The following is a 17,677-nucleotide window of genomic DNA, read 5'->3' on the forward strand; positions in this document are numbered from 1 at the left end:
GACTAAGTGATGTCAGGGCTCAGTCAGTAGGTAGGGGGCCATGTCAGCAAGGTAGAGCAGGCGGCCCAAGGGACAGTCTATCTCCTATCAGTGTGCTTGCCTCCCCACACTAACGCTTCACTCCTCACCAGGCTTCACTCAGGCTCTCTGGTCACTCTAAAATGGCCGCCCTGGTTCTGGCCTTTTATAGACTGGGCCCTGGCTACTGGAATCAGCTGGAAGGTTCTAGAGCCTTCCCAGTGTAGTCCTATGGCTCAGGTCCCTGAGGTAAAAATGTGGCAGTTACAAGCCACCATTTTGTGTGTCTCTGTATTCACCATTTTAAAAGAGCACCTAGGCCTCCAAAAATGTTATAGGGATAAGAAGGCACTCCGAATTCTAGGGACAACACCAAAAATTGTAGTGGACACAAAAATAAATGAAAATTAGGAGGCACAAAGGGGACAAAAATAAAATAAGTAGGAGGGACAACACCTTCAGAACTTCCTTGTAAAATCTGCAGCTACTAATATTGCTAAAGTGATCCTTCATCTAGGAATGCCTGCAGCTGCTAATGCTGCTTTAGCGATCCTTCTTCCAGGAATGACTGACCTGCTAAGTTGCTATAGCGATCCTTCTTCTAGGAATGCCAGCAACTGCTAATGTGGTGATAGCGATCCTTCTTCTAGGAATGCCCGCAGCTGCTAATGTTGCTATAGCGATCCTTCTTCTAGGAATGCCTGCAGCTGCTAAAGTTGCTATAGCGATCCCTCTTCTAGGAATGCCTGCAGCTACTAATCTTGCTCTAGCGATCCTTCTTCCAGGAATGCCTGCAGCTGCTAATGTTGCTATAGCGATCCTTCTCCCTGGAATGTCTGCAGCTGCTAATGTTGCCATATCGATCCTTCTTCCAAGAATGCCTGCAGCTGCTAATGTTGCTATAGCGATCCTTCTTCCTGGAATGCCTGCGGCTGCTAACACTGCTATAGCGATCAGTCTTCTAGGAATACCCGCAGATGCTAATGTTGCTATAGCGATCCTTCTTCCAGGAATGACTGCAGCTGCTAATGTTGCTATAGCGATCCTTCTTCCAGAAATGCCCGCAGCTACTAACGTTGCTATAGCAATCCTTCTTCCAGGAATGCCTGCAGCTGCTAATGTTGCTATAGCGACCTTTCTTCCAGGAATGCCTGCAGAGGCTAATGTTGCTATAGCGATCCTTCTTCCAGGAATGCCTGAGCTGCTAATGTTGCTATAGCGATCCTCCTTCCAGGAATGCCTGCAGCTGCTAATGTTGCTATAGCAATCCTTCTTCTAGTAATACCTGCAGTTGCTAGCTTTGCTGTGGTCGACTTTTCTCTGGCTGCGCCACCATGCTTCACCCTGTCACATTAAGGGGCTCATTTATCAATCCTGCACGCTTCATGCACCTGAAGCATTCACCAGAAAGCAGTTCCATGCATTTTGAGACAGTATCCATAATGAGAGCTATGTTGTCTTTTGCCCCTCCAAGGTCTAAAGGTACTGCGCATGTACATGGTGGCATATACTAGTAGTCACATAATTGGTGGTGCAAACCGGTCAATGGTAAATGGGGCCACACTTCAACTGCGTTCCACAGGCCGTAAATCGCTGGTCAGCGTGTGTCTACACAGCCCAGTTACTTTTAGAAAGCAATACACACTACACCTGTAAATATCGTATGGAACACAGTACGTTTGTGAGTGTCTAATAGTGTTCCCGGGCTACAAGACACAATTTTTTCAACAAAGGAGAGGTCCCGCATGGACCAAATTCCTCCCCCCAAATGGTTGCTGGCCTTGCCACAGATCGTTCACAAACATCAACTAGGAGGTGTTTTAATCCGAAAGTACCTGCTCATCACCAATCAAATGAAGTAAGTTGAAACGAAAGAAGATTATTTTAGGAATACTATACAAGGAAGTAACTACCAGCCAACTGCTTAAACTGACACTATAACACTATCCAACCATAGCATATTTTGAGAACATAGCGTTCTTCACAGCAAGGATTCTTTCAGGCAGGATGCTACACTGGCAAAGCCATAGCATAGCCTTAGCAGGCAGGCTAAGAGGCTGGGCCAAGATTCTATGAACTAGATGGCTAAAGGATATGGGTAAGTTATGGATGGAGCATTTGCTTCAGCTGTATTTTCTAAGCTCTCTAAGTCCAACATTAGCTCCCGGCCATGAGACCAACATACTGACATGCCTTCAACAAACCTCTGCAGGTGAGCCATAGAAACTGGTTACAAATTGTGCTTCACTTCTTGTACATGGGTGTAAGGTTAATCTGCATGACCGTAAGCTGCCTTTTGAGAGGGATCTAGTACAGAATTCATTAAAGTTTAAAGATACAAATCAAAACCAATTCTGAGCATCAAAAGCATGAAAACAGGAAGGGGATTTTATGTATTAGGCAAGTTTAAGACTAAAGTTAAGTGTTACTTAACCCAGCGAGGTGAAGGCCTGGTGTATTTCCTTCATTAGGTTTCTGTACAGCTCCCTCTGCCATGTGTGCAAAAGCTTCCACTCCTCGACAGAGAAACCAGCAGCAAAATCCTGGAATGTAACTGGAGCCTGGAAGAACAGGTTGTAAAAATAATAGAGATGAATGGCATGTTCATTAACTACACTGCAGAAAGATGAACTAGAGAATGAAGATAATTTGTAAAGTATGGTATTTTCCTTCCATGAGCTTCTGGGTTAGCCACATTTAATCTGACAAAAGTAGAACAGTTAACACTATTAAAAATGCATCACAGTTGGAGGTTTCTGCATTGCCAGGGCCTAGACGTAAAACACATGCATAATCTAACCTTGCCAAAATGGGTCTTCTACGGGCAACCACAAACCACTACCTTAAGACACTCTCCCTCAACCTGCAGGCATATAAGGTAAGCTTAATTGTAATCAGTATAAACTTTACAAGTTGGCAAACAGTAAAGAATACAACATATAAGGGGACTATAAATAAACAGAATCATTAAAACATTAATTCGCAGTTCACCTTGATTACCCAAATACATATAAAACTAAAACACAATAATAAAGAATTAAAAGATCACACAAATTAAATGATCAATATTTTAGTAGACACAAATCATAAACAGATTTCACATTGCATGTGCATTATCCCGCCATCCAGTGGTTGGGTTTGGAATCTGAGTTAGTCCCTTTTTTAGGTCTCGCGTAGGCAGCAATTGCAATATCTCTTCGAGACATGCGGTATTCAGGTATGAACTTGAAGCTCCGCCCATCGTTTCAATTGGCTTCTGTTACTGTCCTTTCTAAAGGTTTACTTTTGATTTGTGAATAGGCAGAGTAGTCCCTCCTTAGTACCGCCTTTTCTACTTTTGTAACCTCTGATGAACTTTCAGTAATGCGAGAGCTATTGTATTGCAAATGTTTGCTCTCTCTTTTTGTGTTGCAGGGCGTAGCCTGTAGCCATTTGATGTCCAATTCTACTATGACATCAGATGTGCGCCCCGGAAGTCCCTGTGCCTGGTCGCCATCTTCAGATTATTTTTCCCCCTCGGCGACTTCCTGTGTTAGTTAGCTTCCTCTGCGTCTTTAATGTTGCATAATCTTCTTGGTTGAACATTTTACTGACAAAGGGCATAGTGAAAATGAAGTTCGTTGGACTGTGATCAGCCAAGTGATCGTACCACCAAGAGGTGGTGACCTGACAAGAATGCTTAACAAAGAAGAGCTAAAATAGATACTTAAAACGGACAGTCTAAACTCTGGACTAAACCTTCAAGAGGATTGGACTGCCCTGATCTAAGAGCCCTCCTGGTCCTCCAAATGGATAGCCTTGACTCTGAACTGAACCCTCATGAGAAGTTTACTACCTTGCCATAAGCCCTCCTTGGCTTCCCTCACATCATGTCTGCTCTGTGATTAGTATTGTGGCTTATCAAATGGATAATTTCTGTTGTGATATTAAGATCTACACAAGTACTGTTAATTTTTGTCACCCTCACTTCACACAGTGCACTTTAATTTCTTTCCAATTTCCATTACCCTCCTTTTCTTTCCCTTCTTTTCTCTACTTCAGTATGGCAGCGACGAGCCATCGTCTATGTCCATGCCCCATCCCTTCCCAGCTATTTCACCATTCCATCATGGCTGCCTCGCGCCTTAGCCATCTTTTATGTCTATGCCCCACTTTGTGGCAGCCTATCAGGGACCCTTCACCTCTTCATATGTTACGCCTCCCTGCTATCACAACCCGCATTGCTAGGAAGCCAATTGAGCCGACTGAACCGGTAAGCCCCGCTCCGCAGCACCGCTATTTCCACCCCAACTCCTCACCCTATGGAGTGCTAATCGCCCGCCTTTCCCCTACAGGCACTTCCTCCACACCGTGCACCGACCCACGAGTGGGCGCGGTTGTGATTAAGCTCCCGATCCTAGTAAGAGCTATTTTCATGTGCTTGTCCCCTTAAGCGGTTCCCTTGTTCCGGTAACAACCATCGCCTCTTTCACCCCTAGGGCAGCCCATCCTCGACCGCCTCATCAAGGCAACCCCGTAATTGTTTCCACCCTTCTCCACTGCTCTCAGTCCAAGCATACCGGGGCTCCTTCCCCCCTCGGTAAGCCTGTCTCATTTCCTTACTCACTGCGCCGCCACTAACCCAGCAATGTTTTACGATGCGCCGATTGCACTGCTTAAATGCACTTCACCGTTCCTATTCAACCTCGGCTCTTCTGCCGATTGTGTCGCCTCACCATCAAATTTTTTTAAAGATACCTAGTGCACCCCGCCTTACTGTTTTACTTCTATCACTCGCCGCAAGAAACTTGCCCTTTTAAACAATTCACCACTTTAGTCATTCAATCAGCTCCACTCAAACGTGCTGATATTAAATACTACTTGTGCAATGGATACACCCTTGCCGAAACGGAACCAACCACCAACACTGCATTAATACCCGAGACCTCACTATTTTGACGCCGACGCTTGTTCACCCGTCAGAGTCACTGCCGGTCTTGTATCACAGATTAGAATTCTGTCACTTCACTCTTGCGATATGTGCTACACCACTGCGTATCGAAACCACCATCACAGTCACCAATGACTCTATGTTATGTGAGCGTTTGTAACTAAATGTGTATATGCCTTCTCCCTTCTTCCCTTCTTAGGCATTAGAGGCTTTCAACCTATAGGCATTTAATAAATGTCCTGATGATAGTCCCCATGATTAAGTAGTGGGACCGAAAGACCGTCGACCTTTTATGCACCTTATGCAAAAACGTGAATTATATGTTATGTATATGTGAAGGTGCTTGCTTGAAATTTCTGTGCATTTGGAAAACTGCAGCTTTTGCCTTAAAAGCCCTGTTTTGTCTCTTGTTCACCTCTCTGTATTGATCGGTCTGTGTCTGGGTACAGGCTTGTGCCCACACTGGTGATCTGTTGAAGGAATTCTTTTCCGTGCAATTTTTAATTAAGTAAAGATTGAGACCTCTGTCCGGCTGGACACGTCATACTGAATATAGAATCGCTTGTGTCTATATTTATTGCCTAAAAAACATTTCTTGTGCATGGGACCACTGTTGTTTTGAAATAGCATAATCTTCTCCATCTTTGTCTCACCTCATTTTATACACTGAGGAGGTAGAGGGTCGCATATAAATCCATAAAATTCTTCAAGCTGCAAAACAACTCCTCCTGGTAACTATTTTGTTTTGCTGCATGAATCCTTTTCTGGATTCAAATTCTGAGTATTGATTTTGTATTCCTGGTTACTCCTAATGGTGTCAAAAAATAGTTTGAACTTGCAAATAGATGTTTCAGTACTCTTTGGCCAACTTCTGACTCCTTGTTCACGTGTATATCCAAATAATAGTGTTTTGGTGAAGGTGTGGAAGGATGACCATGTGGCTGCAATACATATTTTGTTTAAAGGCACATTTGCTATGAAGGCCAGGGTCGCTCATTTCATCCTTATGGAGGTGCTCTGGGCTTTGTTTCCAAGCACACGCCTGCTGTTTAATAGCATAATTAGATTGTTTGCACTATCCACCCTGCAATGGTGCTTTTTGTCACCGGTGAGCCCTTCTTTGAGCCCTTAAAAAATATGTTTCCAAGTAATACATCGCAACTCTGCAAACTTCTAGCATATGCAGCGCCTTGTCAGCTGTGTCTTTGGCTGCAGGAAGAAAAAAAAGCAGTTAAATGGTTTGGGAGGGGGTCTGGTACTGCTCGAACAGCCAGGTCTTGAGCTGTTTCCTGAAGGCGAGGTGGTCCTGGGTTAGCCGCAGGCGGACGGGCAGGGAGTTCCAGGTCTTAGCCACCAGGTAGGAGAAGGATCTTCCTCCGGCGGTGGCTCTCTGGATGCGAGGGACGACGGCGAGGGCGAGGTTCGCGGATCGTAGCAGGCGGGTGGGCATGTAGAAGGTCAGGCGGTCGTTGAGGTACTTTGGGCCTAAGTCGTGGAGGGATTTGTGTGCGTGGGTGAGGAGTCTGAACGTGATCCTCTTGTTGACAGGGAGCCAGTGCAGGTCTCTCAGGTGGCTCGAGATGTGGCTGCGACGGGGGACGTCCAGGATGAGTCGGGCGGAGGCGTTCTGGATACGCTGAAGTCTTTTCTGTAGCTTGGCTGTTGTACCGGCGCAGAGGGTGTTTCCGTAGTCTAGTCTGCTGGTGACGAGGGCCTGGGTGACAGTCTACCTGGTCTCGGTCGGGATCCATCGGAAGATCTTGCGGAGCATGCGGAGGTTGTGGAAGCAGGATGAGGAGACGGCGTTGACTTGTCTAGTCATCGAAAGGGAGGAGTCCAGGATGACGCCCAAGTTGTGTGCGTGGTACGTTGGCTCGGGTGCCGTGCCTAGGGCCGGGGGCCTCCAGGAGTCGTCCCATGCGGAGGGCGACGGTCCCAGGATGAGGACTTCTGTCTTGTCCGTGTTCAACTTCAGGCGGCTGATGTTCATCCACTCGGCGACGTCTTTCATCCCTTCGTGTAGGCTGGCTTTGGCGGTGTCGGGGTCCCTGGTGAGGGAGAGAATCAGCTGGGTGTCATCGGCGTAGGAAATGACGTTGAGGTTGTGTTGGCGTGCGACGGCAGCAAGGGGTTTCATGTAGATGTTGAAGAGAGTAGGGCTGAGCGACGATCATTGAGGGACGCCGCAGATGACTTTGGTGGCCTTAGATCGGAACGGGGGGAGGCATACTCTCTGTGTTTTGCCGGAAAGGTATGAGATGATCCATTCCAGAGCCTTCCCCTAGATGCCGGTGTCGTTGAGGCGTTGGACTAGGGTGCGGTGGCAGACAGTGTCAAATGCTGCGGAGAGGTCAAGGAGGATGAGTGCCGCTGTTTCACCGTTGTCGAGCAGGGCTCGGATGTCGTCGGTGGCTGCGATGAGGGCGGTCTCGGTGCTGTGGTTGGCTCTGAATCCGGACTGTGATGGGTCGAGGGATCCGTTCGTCTCGAGGAAGGCGGCCAGTTTCTGTGGGGTACCTGCTTCGGGTGGTGGTGGACCGTGTTCTTTTTTAAGCTGAAGTGGACGCAGCTGTGGTCAGTCCAGTGGAGTCCGGTGCAGTGGCTGAAGGTGAAGGGCTTGCTGGATGAGAAGAGAGGGTCGAGCGTGTGGCCGGCGTAGTGGGTGGGGGAGTAGACCAGTTGCTTGAGTCCGAGGTTGGCGAAGTTGTCCAGCAGGGCGGTGGTGTTGCGATCGTTGTTGTTCTCCAGGTGGAAGTTGAGGTCCCCGAGGAGGATGTAGTCGGCGGAGGGGAGGGCGTGAGGGCTGATGAAGTCTGTGATGTCTTCGCTGAACTGTGCGCGTGGTCCCGGGGGTCTGTAGAGGAGGGTGCCTCTGAGGGTAGTCTTGGGGTCGGTGTGGATCTGGAAGTGCAGGTATTCGGCGGCGTTGAATGCGTCGATGCAGTCAGTCGAGATGCGAATGGTGCTTTTGTGATATTTCTTGTGTTGTGGTTCATGGGAATCTATAGGTAGGCATCTGTTGTCGTGTAGTCCTTTTCTTACAGATGCAGGATAACCTCTTGAGGTGTGTTTTTTTTATATTGCATTGCTATGTAGTTCCCGCTGCAAGCAGCACCTCTCTTCCCAGTCTGCGATCTCGTTTTTAGTCTGCCTCTGGTGGTCTCCTTATGAGTTCTATGCAGTTTTTGTGTTGGGTGATGTTGAGAATACATTTGCAAAGTTGCTCCCTTCCCCTGGCTCTGCCCTCAAAAGGCTGATGCGGTGTCAGTTGGAACTGTTGCTGTGGCCCTTGTTGCAATGCTGTCAGCTGATAAGATGGCTGTGAGTACTGCCCCTCAGTGAGGAGTGACCCTCAGTGGGGAGTGACCTTCAGTGGAGAGCGCCCCTGAGTGAGGATCTTCTTCCTACTGAACAGTGCCCTTTCAGTTGAGTAGTGCTCCTCTGTGAGAAGTAAAAAAAGAAAAAAGGAAGAAGAGACCACAACAAGCAGGTAAGGTGAAATAAATCAAATTATAATTTCCGTCAGTAGTTTAAGAAGCACTACAGTACATGAATATACAATGACCATAACACACAGGGTGGGCACTGGGCGTGCTGGCGCAAGTGAACGGCGCCGTGACAGAAAGGTGACAAAACAGCATGAACGGCGGCAGTAGATAAGATGAAGAGGGTCAAAAAAGGCTATTTATATACAGTGTTTATACAAGTTAGTCAGATAATTTGATTGACAACATTAGCGCCTAAGTTCTGAGCTGGGTAGTCGACGGCGTTTCAACCTGAATGATTCCAGGTCATCATCAGGACAATGGTCATAGGTTGAGGGTAGTGCTCCAGGATACAATTCCAGGAACGAGGGTGGTATTGAGGAGTCAAAGGAGTAAATTCCAGAAAGACCCGATTGGTGGGCGAGGAGACAGGTATTTGTGAGTCAGGCAACGTCAGCAGGGCGCAGCGAGTATGGACGCCGCAACAGTGGAGGCCTTTTGGTGGCAACTGATCTGGGCGAGTGAATCAGAGGGGTAAGCCTTAACGGATCTGGCAGGACGAGTAAAGCGGACCGGAATTTACTACATTGACTCCTCAATTCCGCCCGCCGATCCCCTCTGCTTGAAGGAGCTCGGTGGCCACAGCCCTCTCTCTTGTAATGCATGTTTACTGTGACCCCGGGGGCACACTCGAGGCGCTTTCCTCAGTCTTCGAATAGAGGATGTGGAGTTACGGCCTGAGCGGCGCCAGCTCAGCCTCCTGTGATCCTGGGCACATCACGTGACTTCCTCCTGCCCATCTTTCGCCCTAAAACCAAAAGTGCCGCTATGGATGTATCTGGTGCTCATGTGCAGCGCTGCGGTGCTGCCGGGTGGAGGAGGCGCTGTAGAAATGCTTCAAAGAATAAATAATAACAACACATGGCGACGCGAGCTGTCCTGCCAAGTGTCACTCATCAGGTGTGACACTCAAGCATTTCAGTGCGGTGTTGCGCATCACCGCACTGAAATGCAATGTGACGCATTTTGCCGACTCACCAGCTCGCGCCACTCCGCGTCCGAGAGACGTGCTGCAGCAGCTGCTCTTAGTTCATAAATAATCATGTATGTTGTAATAATGGCATCCCTCAGCTTGTGGCCTGAGTGAGAGCGCAGCTAGGCGGCCACAAAGTAATGATCCTCGGTGCTGGCTCCAGGCTGGCGCTGTAAGTTTCTGCCGCGCCACGGCTTAAATTTGACACACAGTAATTAATTACGACGAGCGGGGCCGCCCTCTCAGCACGATGCTGGCTGACACTGCTAAGGCACTCACCAGGGGCGCCAAAGTATTCTCTCTCGCCCGCCGCAGTATTCACTGAAGATAGAACGAGTTTAAAAGACGAGCTGCACGGCCACACGTAGCACAGGCGTACAGCAGTCAGACAGTGATGTTAACTGCCTCACATTCCGCGTTGAGGGCCGGCCGCGCGGCCTAATTTTGCGAGACCAGTGCAGCGACCGGACACACAACGTGGCCGGAGGGGTGCTGCACTACAGTTTAGCAGCTATGAGATTTACGGAGCCGGAGCGAGTCATGCACATACCGCAGCCGCTGCCAGGAGCCCCTAGGTGGGGCTGCAGAAAGTTGTTGCAGCGGGCTGGCACTTTCCGCTGATGGCGCTGCCTCCTACAGGGTACTAGTAAGTCTCTGTGTCACAAGCTCATCTCCAATTCTTCTCCAAATATTTTTAGCACGTCTGATACTGAGCAAACTAAAGTGAAGCAACTGAAACCTTAACGTTGGGACATGTTATGCTGTGTGCTGACGTGCCTGTCAATTCCACACACAGAGAAGGTGACACAGTGAAAGAGCACCCCTTTGCTTTGTGGTCTTTGAGGCATGTAAGTGGTCGTGCTGCTGGGAAAAGCCATGTGTCTGAACACCGTCCGTCCAAGCCTAAGAGCAGACCTTCCTCACCCCTGTGATCCCGCAGTATGGCCCCAGTTTGAAAATGACTACAGCTATTGCCTGGGTCAACCCATTCTGGCTGTCATGTCTGCTCAGCATCGGTGTTCCCAGTGCACAGTTAACTTTAAACTGCATATAAAATAATAGCGCACACACTTTAAAATCAAAGACAAGTCAAACTTAAATAATCAGTAGGATTATTTTTTTACATTACGAACTTCTGACCTTTTCCATTATGAAATGTTTTCCTCACATCTATCATACTACATAGAAGAGTTGAAAGAAAACACCGACCAGCACTATTTTTGCAAGCCGTGTGGGGAACGGCGATCGCTGAGAGGCTCCAGCGGGGGCCAGGGGACCAGCTACCTACGCCAAGCGCCTTGAGGGAAACGGCCGGAGTTCCCAACGGGGGACTCCATTTCCCAGCATCCCGAGCGAAGGCGCCACCTAGTGACATCAGTAAGAGGCGCCCAACACCCTTCAAAATCCGCCTGCACCTCCCCCAGCGCGGGACACTGACCAGCACTCTTTTGCCAGCCGTGAGGGGAACGGCGGTCGCTGAGAGGCTCCAGCGGGGGCCAAGGGACCAGCTACCTACGCCAAGCGCCGTGAGGGAAACGGCCGGAGTTCCCAACGGGGGACTCCACTTCACAGCATCCCGAGCGAAGGCGCCACCTAGTGACATCCGTAAGAAGCGCCCAACACCCTTCAAAATTCGCCTGCACCTCCCGCAGCGCGGGACGCGGGCAGGCGAAGCCCGGGCCAAGGGCGGGCCCGTCCTTGCCCGTCACCACCCGGAAGAGGCTGGGCTGGGCCACCCCCCTTTCATTTGGAGCAGGGTCATTTTGTAAATGGACTAAGGTACTGTTGATTTTCCATCGTTAACCTTTGTATATTCTGAATCCGGGACTTTTTAACATCGCTGTCTCCTTAATTTTGATTTAATTCTATCTGTACAAGATGATTCAATCAAATCCCTCTAAACGTGTTCAAGGGAAGCGAGCCTGTGCAACTAAGCCCCCCAGAGTTCAAACTAACTTTTCTGTTACAAAACCCGTTACCTCTATAGACCTAATGCTCCAAAAAGCAATTGGTGCAGTAACACCTTGGATGCTAAGGGGTTTTCCCCCTCCTGTGCTGACATTTGGCGATTGCCATTCTGCATGACGAGTTATCCTTGTCATCAGCACAGCTCAACCAGTGCATCATGATGAGTTACCCTTGTCATTAGCATTGAAGAGGTTAAACACCGAAATAGCGAATACTGACCGTCGACTATCTATAACACCAGATTTATCATTACTGGTACCCACTACCCCTCCCACTGAGTCAGCCCTTGATGACATTCCAACCTCTAGCGAGGTCCTTCCCTCTCGAGTTAGTACCTCTAACCTAACCCAACATCTTAGTGATATACGGGGAGGAACCAATGTTATAGGCCGAATTAGTGGGAAAAAGGAACCAGGAGTAAGGGTGGGACCCAATATAGAAAGGCTAAGGGGAAGCAGACAAGAAGCTCCAGCCAGTCAAGTGGTAACCCATCCCTATCTACCATACCCCTGTTTCCTCTATCTAACCCTTTGCATCCCCCTTGGATAGACACATTACTATCTGACTTAGTTGCCAAGTGTAGGGCAATTATTAAACCACTGTCCTTCCCCTACACCAACCGTACAAACTACAACCACTATCGGAAGTGACCAAAATTGCCCAGTACTGTCATGCTTTGGGACTGGGCTAGGGACTGTTGATAGAAGCTCCAACCCCACTTTGACCAAACCATCGCCAAATGTGCTATTGCAGAACAATAACCTTAGTACTACTCATACAATTACTACTCGCCCCCAACAAGCTCCACAATCACTCAACCAACCAACAAACAGATACCCTCTCCACTAATTATAGCACTCACTCAAGGATTGTTGACCCAGCTAGTGTTTCCGTAGTTGGAACCAAAGGAATCATTCCAGTCTTAGAAATTATCCACTCCCTGGGACCCTACCGACGATAGACCTTCCGCCTGCAGCTTCCACCCACGTGATCATACTAACAGGTATCCCCGAACTCACAAACACTTCTAAGGAGACCCAGTTTGATCTCCGCAACAAAGTTTTATTTTGCATAAACATTTCCCATATGAGCTGGCCAATGAAATTTTGATGGTAAGGAGAGTTGCCTGGGTAGGCTCCACAGAAAAAAATATCAATGGCGATTGCGTGATTGTTAATTTTAGAGACCCCCAACTCACGCAAAGAATTCTTACCCATTGGTACCCCTTCGGAGAATTTCCAGATCTATAACTGCATTCAATCTTGGATCTTTTGATCCCCCTAGTAATAGGTATGGGGAGACTAGCCCTATCAGAGCGCTAACCCTGGGTTCTGAACTACCTCTCCATCCGCCCTTAAGGCATTATCAAGATCTGACTTCTCTTCGCATTCCCTTGAATAATCGTTTTGCTCCCCTAGAGGATGTAGATTGACTGGATGACCAAGTACCATCTATTTCTATTTTCAGCCAAGTATTTCCTAGGACCACTAAACATGGACCAACAAACCCTAATCTAGATACCCCATGATCTGTCAACCTTGGGGCGACTCCCACACTACCGTGTTCTGTCCCTAAGAGTCTTGTCAATGGCTTGTCAACGCCTCCTTGTCATTCTTTAGCAGGTTCAAACATGGCTATGTCCTCCCTTAACAAGGGTCGAGACAATCCTTATAATTTTTCGCAGTCTCACTACCCTTTAATCAGCACCCAACGGACTAACAGCAGTCCAACAGACCCACTTACCCCCAAACTTAAAATTCTGTCATGGAATGTGGCGGGTATTTCATAAAAGGTAAATTGCCCGGAATGAAATCAATTTATCAATCAATATGACATTTGTCTACTTCAAGAGACATGGGCAAGGCAAGAGTTAACTAAGCAGGGGTTTCACGTGTTGAACAATTTAGCACTCATTGGCCCTAGAGGGAGGCCCTTTGGGGGGTCTATCCATCCTTATCGTTTCCCATTTGGGCTGCGTAGTCTCCCCAATTACCACCCCTACAATAGACTTACAGTGTCGATCATTAGTGTTCTCCACTGACTATACCCTGATCCTTGTCAATGTCTATTCTCGCCCTACTAGACTAGGGAGCGAATCATCCACAGTGGCAGCCTTGGGCGATTTTATACACTCCTTAGCGGGAAAGGGTTCGCTGATTGTGGCTGGAGATTTCAATTGCCAGTTTGAACCTTTACCCGGTATCATTGAAAGTATCTCTAGAGAGGAGGACGATCAGTGGTCCATCCAAGATCTCTTAAATCAACCGATTAAGGCATGGACCCCTCTGGTAATTCAAATCAACTCCTTAACTCTCGCACATTCCTTAAGAGCCTGCAATGGAGACGTTTAAAATGGCCGACGATTAGTAAATCCCCGGAAAAGATGAGATCCACTTATAATGCCATCTGTTAAGCCCTCTCCAACCTCATTCTTTCCCTCGCTGAGAATCAAGAAAGGGGGAAGATTTCCATCATCCGGGTACATACGACCCTGCTGAGCACTTTAGCCGACCTTTTCAACCCTGTGGTATCTAATGTAAGAAATCCCAGAAGGCCCTAACATGGTTCAATTCTAAATGTAAGGGGGCTAAATCTGCACTTCTGGAGTCTCTAAAAAGTGGTGATAGATTTTGGTGACGTCCAGGAGAATTGATTACAAAGAAGCGATAAGGGAGGCAAAACAATCCTGGGAATCAGAAAAGTGGGAAAGTATTAAGGAAGCCCTAAATAAAAGGGATATGAGGGATTTCTGGGCTATAGTTAGATCAGATACTAATTGGGGCTTAGTGGCAGATGATCCTAATATAGCAACGGAACAGTGGATAGACCACTACCAGAAACTTTATGCACCCCTAACCTCCCCTAACCAGGACTCTATTGATCCAAAGGAGAGTATTACCCCTATAACTTTCATTCAGGTGGAATTAGCCATAAATAAGCACCCTTTGGGTAAAGCCCCTGTCTTGGATAAAATACCCGGGGACCTTTACAAGGATCAACCCGAAATATGGACCCCTTATTTTCTGCTATTGTTTAATGCTATAATCAACGACGCCCCCACTCCTGTGACATGGGCTTGCGCCGAAATAATCCCAATCTTCAAAAAGGGTTCCCCACTTCTCCCAGTCAATTACCGCCCGATTAGTTTGATTGATGTCAGTCAAAAACTCTTTCCCCGCATCATCTTAGACAGGGTACAGGCATGGATTGAGGATCAACAGATACTCAGCCCATACCAGGCAGGCTTCAGGGAGAAAACTTCCACGGTAGACCAACTTTTACGTCTATTACTTCTTTACTGGAAAACCGTGAGGGTAGAGGGTGGCAGCCTCTACCTAATTTGTGTTGACCTTAAGGCCGCCTTCGATCTGGTACCTCGTCAAACTCTCTGGGCGGTACTTCTAGAAATGGGGTTCCCTCCTTCCCTTCTCGGGGTAATTCAGAGATTGCATCAAGACAATTTTGCCCAAGTCAGGAGTGGCAAATCGGGCAACTTGACACCTAGGTTTCCTGTTAGTAGAGGAGTCAGGCAGGGGTGCGTTTTGGCGCCCACGCTTTTCTCCCTCTACGTAAATGGACTGGTCAACCACTTAAGGGTATCCAAAGACACTGATGCCCCCAAACTTAACAACAAACAGGTGGTGCGCTAATGTTTGCGGACGACACCCTCTTGCTGTCAAAGTCCCCAATGGGAATTCAACGTGCCCTGGACAGCTTCTCAGAATTTTGCCAGGCGAGCGGTTTGGAAATCAATACACAAAAGACTAAATATATGATTTGTAACCCCCCAAAATCCTCCCAACCGAGCCCCCGCCTAAATGGTGTCACCCTAGACAGGGTAACCGTTTTTGAATATCTAGGGGTCACCCTAACGGATAATATGGTTTGGAGTCCTCAATTAGCTAAGGCAAAATTACGCCTTACACAGCTATGTGGTGGTATCCTTAAAACCCACAAGGACTCTACCACAAAACCCATTGCCCCCATCATGGAAATGTATAGAGCCCAAGCTCGGGGTGCAATCTTATATGGGGCCGAACTATGGGGCCACTCTAAGATTAAGGATATCACCACAGTTGAAATCTCATTTTTAGATCCCTACTGGCCCTTTCAGCCAGTACTACCTTAATCAAATTCAATTTTTTTTATTCGGCACTTAGAAAGATACCATAAAAGTACATTAACATTTCATTTAAAAAATCATTTAAAAAACACATTAAAATATTTTTTTTTAAAAGAAAGCTAAAGAACATTGCATTCATATTGAGAAATTTCTAATAAAAGTTTCTGGTTACAGGGCATTACAGTTATTTGCTTCTCTTGTATCCCCCTGAGAATGGATCTTGGCATTAGACCTGTACAAGATTAAGTTGCGTTGAGGCCACTACTTTATTGGCGTAGGCTCTGGGTAACCCCGGAGTTGGCCTGCTACAAAAATGAAGTCAAACAATTATTGGGCCTACCCGGCATTGCTGGAATACCTTGGTTCGCTCATATAAAAAATATGAGTGTACTTCTCGGTATCCCAGCTTTCTGGCACAACCCGGAACTAGCTGTTTCTAACCTGTCACGTATTGATCTGGTTAACTTGTACAGGGCAAACAGACTGACAGCCACATACAACAGCGGGGCGGGCAGATACCATCCGAATTTTTTCATATCACAGCAGAGTATAAAATTGTGGATTTTTTGGATTATATTCAACCATGGGCAGCAAGAAAACTTTATGTCCAATTCAGACTTTGGTACTCTTCCTCTCAGGGCCGTGACTGCAAAATGGTCACCTAATAGTTCATCTGAATGCCCAACCTGCAGTACTTTAATTGAAAATGAAATCTATGTTCTGTTTTTTGCCCAATATACAACTGTATCAGGAAACGCTGGCTTGTACAAATATGCTGCAACCTAGGCTTTGTTCATTACAAGGACGCCTATAGAGTACTGAAATCTGATACCTCTCTCCACTAGTCTTTTCGGTATCATGCTTCTGGCATGCTGTGTGGCAGAGGCGATGGTTTCATATCAAGTCTACCTCCAGCCACAAAACCGATAGCCTTGTATAGCTTTTGCCCAATCCTTTTTTTCTACAGCACCTCTTTTAAACTATTTTACTTGTTCTTAAATAGTTTTTTTATACATTCTCTGATCTACGTAATGGGTTGTTATACTGTATGTGTAAATATAAAATGTTTTTTCATAAAGTTTTGATATGTAATATCTTTTATGGTTATTACCGAAATAAAGATCAATTTGACTTGAAAGAAAATTAGCATTACCTTTTGTTATCTATTTTGTTTCACATCTGCAATATGATGTCATTCCGAATGTTGTGTAGTGATACAGGCGCTACAGTCAAGCGCTGGCTGCTGCAGAGTGGCCTGTTCTTATTGGCGTTTCTCTGTTAACATTTTAATAACACTAATGTGCACTCTGGTATTGTTGCGAGCATGGAGCTGAGACTTCCTGGCAGAAACGAGTGGCCTGTTTGGGGGCTCTCTGCGTCATATTGGTTGGTGTTCTTCCATTTCTGGTGTTTGGCAGCAGGCTAAAGATTTGTTTAGAGGTTCTTGTTCCTCACATGGGTTGAACTTTTAATATTTATATGTTTCAATCGTCTTCATCGCTTGATTTTGTCCGCGAGAAAGTGACACTGATAATAACACTGAAGTTACGGGAATGTCACACATCTGAAACCTTGGCAGCCGCCGTGTGGAGTCCGGATGAAGCCGAAGCCCGGGCGGCGCGAGCTGCATGTTCATAGCGCCTCCTGCCCCGAGGAGGCGCTGAGCTCCCCCCTCCCTCCCTCCCGCCGTGCTGGGCCCCTCACCTCCGCGGGCCCAGGGCCCGGCATCTCTCCCGGTCTCTCGGGCAAGGCGTGGGCGCCGCAGAGGACCAGTGCTGGCCTGGCCGGGACCGACAGACAGGGCAGACCGACCGACAGGAGCACACTGCGGCAGGGGCGGGGCTCCGGAGGGAAGTGACGCTCGACGGGACATGCGCACAAGTACTGTCTCCACATCGCTGAGCGTGCGCAGAAGAATGGACACACTTCTCCGTACTGAGCATGCGCACGAAAGTAGTTACCGCTGCAGTGAGCGAGCGCAGAAGCATGTCACCACTCTTCCCGTACTGAGCATTCGTAGAACGGAGTGTAACACCGCAGCGAGCATGCGTACAAGAACCTTTTTCTCTTTTAATTAACGAGCATGCGCGTAAGAAAACAACCGACACTAGTATGAATAA

The 17,677-nt window shown here is 47.5% G+C and overlaps 1 protein-coding gene across 1 annotated transcript in view; it reads right to left on the bottom strand.

Annotated features, from left to right (window-relative positions):
- Positions 1-17,407, bottom strand: part of LOC147700525 (uncharacterized) — a 319,009-nt gene extending 301,602 nt beyond the window's left edge. The window contains exons 1-2 of the mRNA XM_086929115.1: positions 17,262-17,407; positions 2,453-2,579 (exon numbers count right to left, since the gene is read on the bottom strand). Coding sequence (XP_086785241.1) covers positions 2,453-2,579; positions 17,262-17,285 — 151 coding nt within the window. The 5' untranslated portion in view covers positions 17,286-17,407. The remainder of the gene's footprint in view (positions 1-2,452; positions 2,580-17,261) is intronic.
- Positions 17,408-17,677: the final 270 nt, after the last annotated feature.

The sequence above is a fragment of the Lissotriton vulgaris genome, chromosome 7, assembly GCF_964263255.1.
Source record: "Lissotriton vulgaris chromosome 7, aLisVul1.2, whole genome shotgun sequence".
In the NCBI taxonomy this organism is placed as follows: Eukaryota; Metazoa; Chordata; class Amphibia; order Caudata; family Salamandridae; genus Lissotriton; species Lissotriton vulgaris.